A 17,229-nucleotide genomic window follows, 5' to 3' on the forward strand; every position below is an offset into this window, starting at 1 on the left:
TGAGGCTTTGAAGCACAACTCATGTCTTTTATTTAAAGCTGCATTAATCACTATTCTTAGATTAACAGTGAACCAAAGGACGTGAGGTACTGCTGCCCAGATTACTAATTAACAGCCAGCACAGCACTGACCTAGCCTCATGATCTGACTGAAGTCCATTTTATTCATGCCTCATTAAAATATGCCATAGCAGGGGCTGTATTTGCTCTGTGATAAATCTGATCCGTTGGTTGCTACTGGTTGCTAGGAGCAGGTGACTAAGAGATGGGCCAGTTTTCGAGCTGTTATTGCTGCTAGCTGAGTGACAACCATTTCTATGTTGTTTCTATGTTACTGCACTCATCTCATTCACACTGGTTACTGTGTTCACCATATTTTCTCTGGCATGTGCGCAAGAACATCATAAGCCTCGTTTTTTTTGCCCTCCCAACAACAGCTGTGAATGGCATGGTTTTTCCAAGTGCGGAGCAGCTGTTGATGGGCTGGAACAGTAAGGTTGAGAGGTGACACGGAGATTCAAAGGCCCAGCAGGGTCATTCAGCCTGAGAGGAAAGATATCGGGGTTTTTTTTTCCACCTTTCACTTCATAAAGCTCTGATAAACCTAATGCTAACTGCCTTATACCAACAAACAGCTAGCTGGTGAACACAAGGGAACATTTGGTGCACAAAAACGCTGCCCTGTGTCTGCTTGGTGTGGATGTAGGTTAACAGACTGCAAACACAGTCACCCAGGTAACGTCAAGAAGTCATGTGCTTTTAGCTTGTTTCCCTTTTAATAGACAGGTTCCAGTGTACTTTTACACTGAAGGTCCTTCACTCATTGATAGAACAAGTGCTTTTCTTTCAGTGGAGACTTTCCACCTCTTTAGCCGCTATGGAGTTATCTGAAAATGAAGCGGTAATACTTTGAAACTGTGCATGTTTCAAACCTTATTTTGGGGCTTTTTTTTTTATGTTCCTCTGGGGACTCTGTAAATATAGTTTTTATTTCTCAGTGACCATGCCCATCCATTTAGACTTTAATAGTTGCTCAAACATCTCAGTGGCTGCCAAGTTGCAACACCTGCTGATGGACGTATGGTATCACTTTCAAAACTCACAAGTCTAAAAATGCATGCAAGATAAACCTGGACGTCTCTCTTGGGTTTCTGCGACTCGCTCAGCTCACTGAAAGACACGATTGTTTTGGAGAAAGCCTTAAATAACAATGAAAATAGGAAAAAAGCAAATGAGCTTGCCAAGTGTTAACATTTTGGCCTGAGATGGTTGCTTTCAGTCTCACGCTGCCAGGATTTTATCTCACGCCAAGTAAGAGGAAGCCTCAAAGCTGCTCATGAAAAAAACAGACATGTTAAACAGGACAAAGTCTGAGGATCTCATTTTTCAGCTTTTCACCACCAATGTTGGTCAATAAAAGTTATTTATTGGCAGAGGCAGGTCAAGCTACTTAAAGTTTATTAAACCCCTGCAGTGTGATGCAGCAGCAGGATTCATCCACAGTGACTTGTGGAGTTGTTAAATTGCCAATGGCAGTGTGTTGACTTCGGACAGGGGAGCTGTCACTCAGGGTCGCTATTTAAGAATTCAATGTGTGAGTTAACAGAAAACTAAACGCATTCAATGCATTAGAACTGGTTTTGTAAATGTTGTAGCAACGTCTGAATGAAGCCCTGAGGCACCGACATGTGACCCGTGTGTGGGTGACAATGCCATCGCTTTATCAGACTGATGAAGCCAGCAGTGTTATCTGTCCCAGGATGAGAAGGGCTTAAGCATCTTTCTGCTTCTACAGATTATTCCTCACACTGGTCCTCAGCGATTTGTCCACATGGGCAAATGGGCTAATGTTATTCTTACTAAAGACCATCACCATGACATTTCAAGCATACCATTGAGATTCAGAGGACCCCTTTATCCCTGTTAAAGAGCCCTGAAGTCACTGTTAAGTGGTGGAATGGAAAGATGGGGAATACTAGAACAAGAACTGATTTCTGTTTCCTGGATTCAGGCAAGTCTGAAATAATTGCACCATGAATAAATCACACACATACTTAAGTACACATACAGGCTTTTGAGGGCTTAGTAGATCTGCTCTAAGTGAAATACAGAATAGCTTAATAGTCTCCAGTGAATGCTCCTCATTCTCCTTTATCATCTTGTTTCCCCACTTGTTCACTTGTCCTCAACTTTCATTCAGTATCTGCTCTTCCTCCATCCACCACATCTCATTGGTTCGGCTCCATCATCCGTGCAGCCAATTGCAACAGCTCCCACCTGAGCCTTCGTTAAGTCAGGGCTCGTTAGCCTCGTTAGGCCCTCGTTAGCAGCTGCTGTGTCCTGCTGTGGGCAAGGTAAAGATCTGTAGGACACGGTGGTCTGCTTTGTGTGTGGGTCATTAAAGAGGCAAACATGATGAATAATTCAGACTATCATGTTGGGCAAGCAGCAGTAGAGCAAAATCATCGAGGGAAGAAACAGCGAGCAGCACAGCTTAGTTAATGGAAGGCTCTGATTTACGTGTGTGTGTGTGCGTGTGCGCGTGTGTGTGTGTGTGTGTGTGTGTGTGGTTAATGCTCTCTGGTGTACACCGCAGGTGAAGTCTGTGAAGACTGGATCAGTTTTTTGGGCCATCGGATGCTGCCTCTCCTACTTCTATATGGTGAGAACTCACACGCACAAACACACACAGATCCTTTGTTATAATTGTGACACTTTGCTGGTAACACTTGTGTTCTAATATGGCAGGAGGATGGAAATCATTCATGAATGTTGTTAGGACTAAATGTGCAAATGCAGAAGTGTTAAAGGTCATTGTTTACTATTCCTCGTACCTCCGTGTGTGTGCTTTATGAGAATGTTTGGCATAATCAGGAATATTTTCTTTTTTGTTGTGCAGTAGTTTGGAAATTTAAACCAAAGGCCTGGTCCCATGGCTGCCTTAGTGCTTCCATTTCTGACGTATATAAACAGGATGTCTTGAAGCCTTCTCACCGTGCAAAAGAAAATATCGTAGATATTACAAATTTAATTGTATTTATATAGCACTAAATCACAACAGCAGCAGGCACTTTATATTATAAGATAAAGACCCGACAATAATAGAAGATGCCCTATGAGCAAGGACTTGGCGACAGTGGGAAGAAAAAACTCTGAAGATGCTCCTGGCAGAACCAGGCTCAAAGAGGGGCAGCCATCTGCCACGACCGGTTGGGGGTGAAGGGAGGGAGACGGGACGAAAGACGCACTGTGGAAGAGAATCAGATTAATAACAACTAATGATTAAATGCAGAGTGGTGTATAAACGCAGAGTGAAGAAAAACCGCTGTGCATCATGGGAAGCCCCCAGCAGCCTCGGCAGCTTAACTAAGGGATGATTCAGGGTCACATGATCCAGCTGTAAGCCAAACACTTTGGTTCTCCTTTAAAATATGACTATAAAAGGTAGCAGGCGATAACTCTTAGATTATGATGGCTTCTTTTAACTTCTGTTAAACGCAGGTGCCACTGGTTAACTCTTTTAGCTTTCATTGGCTCCTGTTACTTACCTGGTTAGCTAGTTTCATCGAATGGCAGTCGGTGCCTTAGCACGCCCTGAATTTCTCCAGACGTCTTCCGCAGTATTCGAGTTTGTTATATGGTTGGTTTGTAGTTGATTTAAGCTGCTTATTAATTTTAGCGGTAACCTACAATAGTTATTAATACACACACGCATAAAATGATCTTTTTTTAGTTAGCGGTGTCATTGTTATGTTCTGCCCCTGGCTGAAAATTATTGGAAGGGGTTCAGCAAATAGCCTCTAGCCCAACTTCAGCATTTGTAGTCCAAGGCTCAGTTTGAGCACAGTTCCTTAGAGAGAGTGATTCTGACACTTGATAAGGACGGGGCCTGAACCTTAAACTGAAAAGGAGAGCAACTTGTGGATCGCAGAGTCACTCTGAATCACTGTCAGTGCACATCGCCGTGCCCTTCACAGAACTGTTGCAGCAGTTATGATGTCCATCAAACTTTGTTGCACTCGAACCACTGGGAGCCATTTTCATCAGACGAAGACATGAAAAATGTCCTCGGGAGAACCGTTCCCTTAACCTGCCCATCATTCACGTCAGAATGTGAAGAATCACCTCGTGCCGTAAACTGTGACGCCGCTTCACTGGCAGCCGCTCGCTGCCTGGCAGCTACATGACACTTTGAGACGAATCAGAACAAAGCTTGAAAAGGGTTGCGTGTGTGTGCATCTCTGTTCTGTGCACGTGTGTCTGTGTGTTTGTGCTTCTGAGGGGTTTGTACCAGCAGCATAATGTGAATGCCAGTCGTAATGCTGAAGCTCATAATGATTTCACAGCTCACAGGTGGGCTGTGCAGCTTTGCACCCTGCTCCTTATTGCAAAGCGTCTCATTATTGAAGTGAATAAAAGAGAAAACACAGTCACTCTTTAGGGATTCGTGGGCCAGTTATACTTCTACTGATTATCTGCTACAGTCGAAAGCATTGTACACATTCAGCGGGGATAAGCTAGCCATGTAGCAGTCTGTGTATGTGTGGAGGTAGGCCTTTCTGCATGCATAATCCAAATGATTCCACCCCGCCATTAATGAAAGCTTTGAATTAATTAAAGTGGGCTCATTAAATGTGTTTTTTGACAGGTTTCTGCTTGGGGTGGTTATGTGTTCATAATCAACTTGATTCCTCTTCATGTGTTCGTCCTGCTGCTCATGCAGCGCTTCAGTCGGAGAGTCTACATAGGTGAGATGCAGCAAAAACACACACACAAACTCATTTACATTCATTCGAGAGTGGGAAGCGACGACTTGAGGGTTTGCAGTTGTGCTCATTTGATGTTGACTTTATGCAGAATCAAGAGAAGATGTAGGGGTGCATTCAGCAGCTATGCACACACAGGCTCTGCTTTCTCTCCTTGAAAAGACTTTCAGGCCCAGCACATGTGGGGATGCCACACAGAAGACCATGTGCTTCTTTTTCATATCTGCGCTGCATAAACACAGTTACTAATAATTAACACCATCCACTAGCAACTGATGTTCAGTTTACACAAGTCCCCCAGAGAAGGGCAGAAAGGATCTGGGATAAAAGTGCGGGACTAAAAGTGGAAATGCAGGCAGGCAAAGGAAAGATTAAAGTGGTCTTCCTTTCAAAGAGCTTGCGTCGTCACACACTCCTGAGCTCGCCGTGCTCTGACTCTGATGCCACATCACCGTGCCGTTGTTTCAGATTGAACTCGGTAGCTGAGCTCATGATCGTTTGGAAGTGACATGTGGATATGCACAGACAAACTGGTGAGGGGAACTTGGTGGGAAAGCTGTGAAGTGTGGAATCAGAGAAGCCATACTGACTAGTGGCTGAACTCAGGACAAGTATAGAAAGAGAAGGCTAAAAGTAGAGATGAGACGGGGCGACTGTTGGGTTTTGCATCCTCCAATAGGATTATTGGCAGAATGAATAATTTAACATGGCGCTTTCCTCCCTTGGTCTCTCACCTCCTTCATCCTCCTCCCCTCACCTCCTGCGTCTGTCTCTCTCTGAAGACCAGCACCGTACATTCTGCTTGCAGCAACACAGTAATTGAGTTAGTTCAAAGCTGTAATAGCTCGCTGTGTTCTGTGATGCATACCTTGTACAGTGATTTGCAGTCCAGTCTGTGGCCCACTGTCACACCCCAAACCCCGCTCGCTTCATCTTTCCTGTCTTCCAAAGCAGAAAAGCTGTAATGAAATCCAGCTGAAATTTCGTTATGAGCAGTGCGTCCTCTGTAGCTGAATAGAAACCCACTCAGATTCCTCTTTTTCTCTATCGGACTCAGCTTCTCACTCAGTGCTCGTCTTGAGTCGGCATATTGCTCAGCATCTAGAGAGCACGCACTGTGTGCGTCTTTATCAGAGAAGGGTAAAGTGTCAGAAATAGATCACATATATTGATCTTTTATTTCTTTATTTTTGCTTGATGTTAAATAATGCAGAGAGATTTAAGTAGATGCCACAGTGGTGGCATACACTTTTACCAATAAGAAACTTGTTTACGCAAAGTCAAAAATCTAATTAAATAATAGAGTATATACTCTGTGACATAAGCAGCTGCCTCTGTAGAGAGTGCATGGGCTTGAATTTGGTAGGATAGACCACTTCTCCATGTGATGCAGGGTCTGGTTATAGCGTCCTTCCAGCTGGAGAAATACAGTTCCACCTAGGGCTGTGCAATATGACGAAATATATCGGATGACGAAATTAAAACATCCGTCGTTTCACATTATACGCTATCGTTTGTTTCATGGTGACGCAAAATACACTGTTTATGGTAATATTTTTTTATTGTTTGGATGGTCACCGTGTGGATGCAGGCACAGAGAATACTAGCATGGCCACTGAAGATGAGGCAGAATCAGGTAGCTCCAAACAGAAGGAGCAAGAGGCTACCTCTGTAGCATGGACATGGTTTGGTTATGAGAAGTCTGACACGGACCAGAAAACTATGCAAATTATGCCGCAAACCGGCCGCCACCACAGACTCAAACATGACAAACCTCTTCTACCACCAACGCAAGAGTCACGTGAAAGAGTAAGGAGAGAGTTTGCGGATGAGAAGCAAAAAAGAGCCGTCAGGTACTCAAACTAAACCTTACACGCAAACATTACATCGCGCCACGCCATGCAATAAAGACTCACAAAGAAAATGGCGGCCGTTACAACTTATGTCTAAAAATGTATGGGTTCATGCATGGGTCATAAAAACTCGACTCCAGGTACACAGCGCCCGGCTGATATGATTGTGATCATATCACACATATCGGCCCCAGTTCCCCCGGCTATGGAAAGTTTTGCCCAACTTCAAAACAACAGACTTTCTGGAGAAGTGGTTAAATGATATGAAGAACTGACACAACAGCAACGTGAAGGCTGGGGCTCGCTGGTACACAGCCACTAAATTTCCAAAATAAGAGCAAAATAACACTTTAAGTAGTTCACTAATAAACGAGTCAAGACTCAGGCAAATATAGAATAAAAAGTGACAGCCATTAATATACCTGGGAAGCACACTCTATATTGCACCAAGCACCAAAACAGCCACCTTAAGCTGCTGTAAGGTAAAGACTCTACAGTAATACACAGTGGTGTGATAGTAATGTCTTTGAGATGGATGTGTGCCTGAATATTTTCTTATGTAAGGTTCCCAACAGTTTATCAGTGAAAGCAGCTCCACCTATCAGAACAGAAAGCATGTGCTTTATATACATATTAGTGTAGTTCTGTATTTCCACTTTATGTGACTTATAAGGTCATTAGGTACAGCTATTATCAAACACGGAGCCCTGCTCCAAGTCTGTCTCTGCTAAACTTAATCTGTTCGCTTTTAATCAGCATCAGAATCATAAAAGCCCTTCTCAGTGTGATGCAATACACTCCCAGCAGCTACAGCTTTGAAAAACACACCGTCGTGTTGAATCTAATTTATGTCACAATATCATTTTTACAAAGGATTTATTTCAAGTCTAATTCTGTTTGATCACAGTAGACTGTACGCGCATCAATGTTTCAGCTCAGTGCATCAGCGCGGCTAGAGCAAGGTGTTTCCTTACATTAATTTACCACAGCAGTTGGTGAATCAGATCAGGCCGGCATCAGCAGTCTTTGTTTCCATTTTCCTCGTCCATGATAATGTTACCGTCATCAAAAGACAGTCACGGTGGGAGATTGATCGAGTCAGCGACCAAACAAGCTGCACTGCTTTTACATAGAAATATAAAGTCTGCTTTGTGGGCCCACACGTGGGGGATCTCTAGAGCACTGCCAGAGGAGGAGAGGAAATGTACATATCTGATTGGATAGTTGAACATTTGAACTTCCTGTTCCTCTTTGTTCCCTTCAGTTGGGTCAAGGCAGCTTGAATATTAAAAAGAAAACTGAGTGTATGTATGTCGGAGTGAGACATCTCTCGGTGCAATAGCAATAATAATCATGTCAGCTTGTGAAGACAGCAGTGGGGGGCTGATGTTTGATTCCTTTCTCATGAACAAATTGGTGTAGAACCCAACCACCTCCCTCCACACACCCCTACCCCGCACATCCCTTAGATGTGCTTTTTTGAGGCTCAAGTGGAAATTGGAATCCTTACTATTGTTACAGAGTGACAACCACATTATGTTTTCTCCTGGCATACAGCAACAATTCACTTAATGTTCTATTTAAATACATCGACTGCTTAAACTAACATTGTGCAGGACATCACTGTTTTCATCATTGATTCTTGTTTCCTGTCCATTCAGTCAGTTTGGTACAAGAAATCTCCTTTATGGATTCACTGCAAGTGTAGCCACGGTAAACATGGTTTAAAATATGTATGCCTCAAAGATATAAAGGCCTGGATGATCTGTCCTCTTCTTTGCAGATTAGGTCAAACTTGAGGTTATTTGGCTCTAAAAATATCAAACAGTGTCTGGAGCAGGAACATGAAGATTTTGCTCCATAGAGCAGCATTAACAGCCACAAAGCCACTCTGAAGCGCTCCTGTCCCCAAGTGTTCCCTGGCCTAATTATTAAATGCAGTCGAGGGGTGTACCTAAGCTGCAGTAGAGAAAGCAAGACACACCCACACAGTAGGCTGTAGGTGATTATGTGCAGCTGCAGAGCCTACAATATCGTGACATGAGGCAGTAGTCTGTGATGTCAGGCCACCAAACGAGCTTGGAGGAGAACGAGGCAAACCCCCATCGTCTTGTTGTTCTCCAGTGTTAGTGAGGATTTTTACATTGTGGGCACACCTTGATCTTAAATGGGCCCGACCAGGGAAACTCTCCTTTCTGCCAGTGTAAAGAAGTTCAACTGCACATTTATTTCCTGAGATATCATAATATAAGATGGTGTGGATGGTCGTTGGGAGGTCTGTCCTACTAAACATTTGTCAAAGCTGTTCAGTGGGCCAGTATTTGACCAGTCGATTCTGGCCCACGGGCCTTATGTTTGACACCCCTGCCTTAAAATATTAAGCTCCTCCAAATAACTGATGTTGTGATCTGGAGCTGTACAAATAGAATATAGAAACAAGTATAGAAACATGAGTCAGATGGCTCTAGCAAGTGCACATTCTCAGCTTGCGTGTTAGCCTGTTGTTTCATTAGCTGTGTAGTGCAATTTTTTATTTTTTTTATTAACTAGCAGGACTTGTTTGGAGGCTTTTATTCCTGAAGCTCTGTTTAAGTGTGTCTGATCCCTGAGCGCTCATTTGAAATGGTTTTCAGGTTTAGTCGACATATTTTACAGCCTGTTGTCTGGTTGTGCCGCTGACTCCCAAGTGTGTAAATCATTTGAACTCTTAAGTCGCTCTTACACTGTCATTCATAATTTAGGCTCAAAAGGCCTTCTTTGTTTCTTTCTTTTTCTTGTGTTCAGCGTCAAGGACCTTTCTGGGTTTGTTTGCAGCTCTTCTAAAATCACAAACGCCATTTCTTCTCAGGCTCCATCTTTCTTTGAATCGCAGACATTCTGTTTCATTTATTCACATTACCAACACATTCCCCAAGTCTCTGGTAATTAGAAACACAGTAGCTGCCACAGATGCATTTGTGCATGTTAAACAGGAACACGTTTTTTTAAATTAAGATTAATGTGCCAGTTGTAGGTCCTTCTGTCCAGTTCAGGTTTTCTGTATGATGTAAATTGTGTGCTGCCTCATGTGATGAAGTACTTACATCTGTGAGATCTGTACAGTGTTGTTTCTGCAGTGAAAGGTCATTCTGTCATTGTGAACGGCTCAAATGAAAGCCTCTGCTTACCCACTTCTTACACTGGAAGTTGCCCGGAGCGCACTGATTCTTAATGACACATAAAAAGACGTCGCAAATACCAAGTTTAGTTTCAGAGGAAAAATAAAAAAGGGGATGCGGTTTGATTAATAGCGGTTTGTTTTCAGCTGTGGTGGTTTGCAGTGCTGTAATGAGTGTTTTGTGCAGCTGCATGGAATTTGTGGAACTGAGTTAAAATAAACTAAAATTATTGTATGATCAGTACAGTGAAGGATTCTGTCAGCAAATGTGGGGCTCAGAGGAACCGGATAGACTTGCATGTACACGCTGCGCTTGTTAATAGAATCTATTCATCAGTTGGCCAGTGTGCTGACTGGATTAGATTCAGACTGATGAGTGAAAGTAAACACATGTAACACAGTTGACTGTGCTCATCTGGTCTTAACTGGTTGTTGTCTTCCTGCAGCCTACAGCACTTTCTACATCATCGGCCTCATCCTGTCCATGCAAATCCCATTTGTGGGCTTTCAGCCAATCAGGACCAGTGAACACATGGCTGCAGCAGGTCAGTAACCAGTCACCTGGGGTAAGGGTGGAAAGTATTGTTGGAAGTTGTTTACTGCAAAGCTATGGAGCAAGTCAGGTTTTCTAACATTCAGCAGAATCATTTTTATACTTGCAAAAAAAATCTGCACTACTCTCATGCTTTGTCAAACACTGCACAGTATGCTAAAAGCTAGATTTCTACTGTGAAGGCTGAAGTGTAGATTGAATGCACGTCTTGCCTATGATGTTTGCTCATTTCCATGGAAGCATTTGCTTTGCGTGCTCTAAAAAAAGATGTAATTATCTGCAGCTTCATTTTTACTTTGTCAGATACAACTTCTCGGTTTGCTTCTCTTCTGGTGACTTTAAACAGTTCTGCATATATTTTCTGGTTGTGTTTATTTCAGATCTTAAACCCAGTCTTGTTTGCACTGTCTCTGCAGGTGTGTTTGTGCTGCTACAGGTCTACGCCTTCCTGCAGTACCTAAAGGACAGACTGACCAGGCAGGAGTTCCAGACTCTCTTCTTCTTGGGAGTCTCTCTGGCTGCTGGAGTTGTTTTTCTCTCTGTCATCTATCTGACATACACAGGTTGGTTATCTATTAGAAGGCTGGTTGTTTATTTGACAATGTGTAGTAAAGATAGATAAATATGTGGCGAGAAGCAGAGAAATGACATGCAGTAAAGTTTAATCTAAGTTTGTTTTTTTTTAGTGCTGAGAACATCCTATGTTATGTTAACAATTTGGAAATGCAGTCACTCCAGAAAGATTTGATAACATTGATGACCCTGGTCTAAATACTGTATCTTCCTATGGGAACGCTGCCCTGGTGTCACTGATCATGGAGGTTCCACTAACACCATGTGTGTCTGAAGGCAGAGCCCTATCCACTTTAATGACACGTGTTCACTTTTACAACAGTCTAAATCCAAACGGTGCCCATTCCTGATGGTCCATTCAACCGTTTGTCCTCACAGGTGTCAATGCAGCCTGTGAACATGGACCTTCTGCTGTCAGGATATACACGTTCCTGTGTAAATGATCATGCAGAGGCCAAAAAATCTCGGAAAATCTGCACGATATTTGGCTCCTGCTTAGTAAAGTATCAAAACACTAATAGTTTCACTTTATTTCCAAATCTTCTGGTTCTTTTTGGTCTTGCACTTGCAGGTTTTTACTTGGATGTGCAGATTTTTGCTCTTTGCCTGGAGAGAGCTGTGACGGTGGTCTCAGTGGGCACTGGGACACAAACTGGACATAGAGACTCATCAGTGTAAAATTCTTTTAAAGCTTTGGGGTTTTTGCTCAAAAGTGATTTAACTAGCTTTTCCCAAGCTCATGCTTATATGCTGTGCAGTTTTACAACATTTTGCAGTTCGTGCTGGGAGTAGGGGCAGAATGTGTCATGCAGCTGCAGTCTTTGGCACATTTTCCCATAATTCAGTTTTTCAATTCAATTTTATTTATATAGCGCCAAATCACAACAACAGTCGCCTCAAGGCGCTTAAATACATAGTGACAGCCTAATACAGTCTTGTTGTGTATTCCTTATGACTGCAGACTGTATACAAAGGGATGGATTTTTACACATACAATCCTATAATTACATAATATTTCTGTTTTCATGGTAAGACATGGTTATTAAGACTTGACAGAAGCTATTCTTGAGTTGGCTAGTCACTCAGTTCCACGTGTGTGCAGCATTTAACATATCTCCAAAGGGTAATGATAAGTCAGAACAGCATGGCGTTAGTCTGGGATTTTTCATGAGCGGTATAAGGAAGTAATGTCCTGTTACACAGTCCATCGCTATTAGGGGAAAAATGATGCTGTGAGAGGAACGACACAAGAACGACTGAGCAAACGTGATTGTGATGGCAATTTCCATGATGGAGCCTTTACTCTGTCAGAGATAATAGTTCTGCTTTCTACGGATGAACTGTAATCAGCACTAGAATGAAAGCGAATAGGCAGGTCATTCAGCTGAAATGCACTGCGCTGCACAGGTGAGCTTTTCTAAATCACTCTGTTCTGACACATCAGGGCTAAGAAATCTCTCACTATATCATTAGGCTGTCACTCTCCTCTGTGCCGCAGAGTGCTGTTGAAGCGCGTGGCATTACACGGGGAAGTGGCTCCCTTACTTCATGGATCTCAGTTGGTGTGAATGGGATGGACAAAAAAGTAGGAACGCTTGTCAGTTCAGAAGAACCATTAAAAACAACCTCAAATGATCACACAGTTGAAATCAGTCTTCTCAGAGCATTGTAATCTTGTTGAAAGGAGAACCTGACCGCTAGGATGGATTCACTAAGAAAGATGTAATGGACCAAAAACTGCATTGTAGTGTGATTGACTTGGCTTTATGCAGTTCCCCTGAAGGTACTTTTAGTTGCTTCACATGGCTTCACCACATCAGATGGTTTCCAATCCTCTGCAGAGATGTCGTTTTCCAAATCTTAGTTCCACACATTTAGCTTTATAAACTTTGGATGTTATTTCTCTATCAGTCTAGTGAGTGAACATCTGTGTATAACTTTAAATTTAAATTTAAATGTATGCCTCAGTTTTTCAAAGGACTTTGACCTTAGAGTTTGAACAGTACAGATCTTAAATCTTTCGGGAGCCTAAACAAGACAAATACATGTTCTTCAAATGTAACATCTGCCAAAGCCAGCATCATGTTTGTCTGCTTAACAAAAAAGTCTGAACTTTTTTTTAAGAAAACAGATGATACTTTACTTTTGCATGAATTGTGATCCCAGAAAAGATCGTAGGATCCTTAGATGAAATATTTAAAAGATGTGGACATGACTCTGGAGTGTAGTGGTTTACACGTTCGCCTAACAAGTGAAAGTTTCAGGAGCGGCATCTGGTTTAAAAATCTGTCAAATCACACATGCGGCGCTGCCCTCTGACCCCCACTACAGAGGAAGCAGCAGCTTTCCTTATTAAAATGTCACAGAAATATAATTTATAATTGAATCGTAAATTATAAGTATTTATTCTGGGATCTTATGTAATAAGACACTGCAGCTTCTTTATAGTGGGCTTACGCACGTCCTATTATGTTACACATACTGTAAGTTTGATGGATGTGCAGAGACCCACCAACTTGCTGTTCAAACCAGAAGCCAGGGTTTAAAAAATGGGATGAATGTACAATACATAAGGATTGATTTGACCTGTGAGTTTTGCAAGTCTTTGACAAATGTGCTTTATTACTTTGTACCCGAAATCACCTGAACCTTTAGTGCCATTAGGTCTTCTTTGGATACTGAGTGCAGGCCAGGTAATTATAGCCCTCATCTAAGGTCATTGAGATGCTTCGTGTAAAACAATAGCGCTCTCTGACTGGAATCAGTAAGACAATAGAAGCACTGATCTATTATCCGCATAGAAAAGGACCACCTGCTGGCTCTCTAACGGCGGTGATTAGTTTCCCTGCTCTCATTTATCATCGCACCGCCCACATCAGAGAGTAATTTCATGATCGATACATGCAGGAGGAGCGTAGCAGACCAATTAATTGTTCCACCGGTGTGTGACAGAATACACAGATCACTGACCGTCCACAGCCATGTGTGGATGTGAATGTGAATACATTGTGAGCAGGGTTCAAGTTCATATGGATGTTGTGTGTTCCTTTCTCAGGTTACATTGCTCCATGGAGTGGGCGTTTCTACTCCCTCTGGGATACCGGGTAAGCCAAAACTCTGTAGTAGCACAGTTACTCATGCAGGTACAGTCAGTCAGTTTCACAGCAGATTTATTCCACACTGATTTACCATGAAAATCTCATTTATTCAGCTTTACTCCATCTCACGGCATGTGTGTTTTTGTGTTTTTTTCCCCTCTCATGCAGAGAGACAAAAGTTGTCACTCAGTTGTAGAAATCACTGCATTTTTCAAGTAGCGTCCTCACCTTTAAGCCAAATTAAATGCATTACAGCAAAGCAAATGCCGTAGCCTTGCCTCCCCCCTCATTCTAGCTCCCAGAATTTATTTATTTATTTATTTTTTTGCCATTGGCGAATCAAGTCAGCACGTCATCCTGCCCCATCATAAAATCCCAACCAGATAATGCTCCCCTTCTCTGCTCCCAGATCAGGGCTTACAGAGAACTGCCAGACTGCAGCATCAGCTGTAAACTGCAAAACTCTCACTGAGTGAATGTGCACATGGGTGTGTGTATATGTGCGTGTGTACGTACATGCCTCAGTAATTTTTTTTCAGTTTTTTTATTTTTTTTGAAGGGTGTTAAGTTTTCTGCTGCAGTGCAGTAAAACTAATTGGGTCACGCTCGGACCCAAGATAACTGACATCAGCCAAACCTGATTCTCTGCTGTCTGCATGAGCTCTCACATGTTCACCATCAACACCGTTGCTTTATTGGTGTGTCGGGTGGATGTTAACTGTTCTGATTGACAACAGTTCATATAGAGTTTATAGAGACCCCCTTTTTTCACTTCCTTTTATTAACTTTTATTTCCTGCGCTCTTCACAGCTATGCTAAGATCCACATTCCAATCATCGCTTCGGTATCAGAGCACCAACCCACCACCTGGGTGTCCTTCTTCTTTGATCTTCACATCCTCGTCTGCACCTTCCCAGCAGGCCTCTGGTTCTGCATAAAGAACATCAACGATGAACGTGTCTTTGGTAAGAACAGAATAAATAATTTTTTTCCCCTAAAACGTGGAGCACTCCTCATCGCTTGCTCTTAGTGAAATGCTTCTGTGTGTTGGTTTAAAATGACTCTATCTTCTGTCAGGATTATACAGCGTAATTTATTTGAAGTCGATCCTCTATTTTTGTTGCCACTTTTAAAGGAGACATGTGGCTCATTAGCATTAATCTTTCCACAGAAGCACTTAGAACAGACTCCTTTTTCACTTATTCTTGCAAACTTGGTGGCACAGGTGATTGTGTTGATGCTAAAACCACCTGTTAGCCCTGAGTAACAGCTAATCTTGATCTCACCTGGTAATGGTGAGGGTAGGAGCTGTCTGAGCTGGTGTAAAAGTCCAGCATTGAAGCACCAACCAGAAAAGAAATATTGGTGGATCTCTGCTCTTTATTTTTCATCCTCTGTCCGTCGTTACTGTTCTTGAGTCTGTTCAGAGCTCCTCCCGCTACCTAGCTAGCTAGCCTGGCCACCAGCTGTGTAATTGTAAGCTGTGCAGTTATTGTTAGGATTGTTAAAAGGATATGCGGAGAGGTGCAGGAAGAAGACAGCAGAGTATACAGAAGGTGGATGTGCTCGGTAAACTGAGTAAAAGCATGACCGGTAAGCTCCAAAGGAAGCTACAGGATGTCCTCCAAGTTCTGTTGTCTTACGGTGATGTACTGTTGCATATTGCTGCACATGGGTTTTTGATGGTGTTGAGCTACAGAATTTGTACAGTGCTGTGTATGCGTTCACTTTCCGGTTACTGTACCTGCTGTTTATGGTGTTGTGTGACCACTGGAGGAAAAATATTTTCCCCTCACAATACACGTAAAGGTAAATGCACCCTTTTCTCTGCAGAGAATGTAAAAGTGTGATTGTGATGTAGTATGCAGAGCAGCAGTCAGTTATCCTCAGAGACGCATTCTTTCATCAGCACACACACACTTTACACATTACGCATAAATGAAAAGTTTGAGGTGAGTCCCATCTTTTTTCAGATTATCTCTAATTTTGTCTTCATGCGTGAGCTGTTTTGTTGAAGATGGACTTCAGAAACATTACAAGGACTGTGCCAAAGCGATAAAGAATAACTATAATAAGGTTCCATTATGCACTGGAGAGCCATCAATGTGTGCAGTGCTGTAACAGATGAGTTTTGATGGCTGGCTGGTAAAATAACCATCAAATCCCTTCTGGAAGCTTTTTAATCTGTTTCTCTTTGAGTCTTTCTGACACTGCAAACAATAAGAAATGCTAATCTGACAAATACATGCTAGCAGAGTGATGCAACTCTTAACAAGGCTGATTTAAGTATTTCAAATGTGGAGGCATTTCATCAAAGTCATTTAGAGAAGATGACTCATGACAAAGTACTTAATATATTAATATCATTTATGTAGCTCAAGTAAACGTTGTTCCTTTTAATAGGCTCATTTAATGTCCATCACCTTTAAATAGGAGCCGTCTTTTGACTTGAGGATGAGCGCTCACCCTAACAACACAGTTGCACAATATTCCTGACCCGAGTGCACCACAGTTTGCCTCCTGCTATTTACTCAGTCGATATCTGCAGGCTCACAAAGTCCAGTGAATGTGTTTTTTTACTTCTGTGGCTTCAGCAGCAAAGTTCTCAGTGAGGAGCAAACACTGTTCTTTACTATTCACACACTGAGATCCAGAGCTGGCAAAAGTGCAGACATTCTGTACTTGAATAAAAGTACGAATACTACTGTTAAAAATACTCCAGTAAAAGTTGAAGTACTTATTCAACTTTTGTACTCAAGTAAAAGTAAAAAAGTACAGGCCTCTAAACGGGAACTTGAGTACAGTCAGGAGTTAAAGTTGATTCAGCAGAGGTGGAATCCTAAAATCAGTTGTATTGGCTCAGTGTGGGGAAAAGAATCACACTCTCAATAATTACTATTGAGAGCTTCAGTAGATTTTCTTAGTGTACAGGCTGTGATCAGCTGACCTGCTGCTCTTTGTGGATGTACACAACTCAATTCAACCAGATGTCAGCAGATGTTTCATGACTTTTCCTGGCTGAAGTCCATCCTCTACGTATCTACACATCCTCTTTGTGTTGGATCAAGGACACGTCTAAAACCTGCAGGACACCGGCACCTAAGTCCTGGAGTTGCCTACCCCTGCTCTACACTGACAGTACGCTGTTTATGCTCTCTGTTTTCTAGATGGTATAAAGGTGGAATTCAGTGAATTCATCTAAGCATCATCAGCTAAAAATCCATATGAAT

General features: G+C 42.4%; 1 protein-coding gene across 1 annotated transcript in view; it reads left to right on the top strand.

Annotated features, from left to right (window-relative positions):
* LOC113032769 (dolichyl-diphosphooligosaccharide--protein glycosyltransferase subunit STT3B-like) overlaps positions 1-17,229 on the top strand; it is a 75,891-nt gene that overhangs the window by 45,824 nt on the left and 12,838 nt on the right. The window contains exons 4-9 of the mRNA XM_026185860.2: positions 2,596-2,661; positions 4,648-4,747; positions 10,222-10,320; positions 10,745-10,891; positions 13,957-14,005; positions 14,810-14,964. Coding sequence (XP_026041645.1) covers positions 2,596-2,661; positions 4,648-4,747; positions 10,222-10,320; positions 10,745-10,891; positions 13,957-14,005; positions 14,810-14,964 — 616 coding nt within the window. The remainder of the gene's footprint in view (positions 1-2,595; positions 2,662-4,647; positions 4,748-10,221; positions 10,321-10,744; positions 10,892-13,956; positions 14,006-14,809; positions 14,965-17,229) is intronic.

This window comes from Astatotilapia calliptera, chromosome 11 (genome assembly GCF_964374335.1).
Source record: "Astatotilapia calliptera chromosome 11, fAstCal68.1, whole genome shotgun sequence".
Taxonomy (NCBI): domain Eukaryota; kingdom Metazoa; phylum Chordata; class Actinopteri; order Cichliformes; family Cichlidae; genus Astatotilapia; species Astatotilapia calliptera.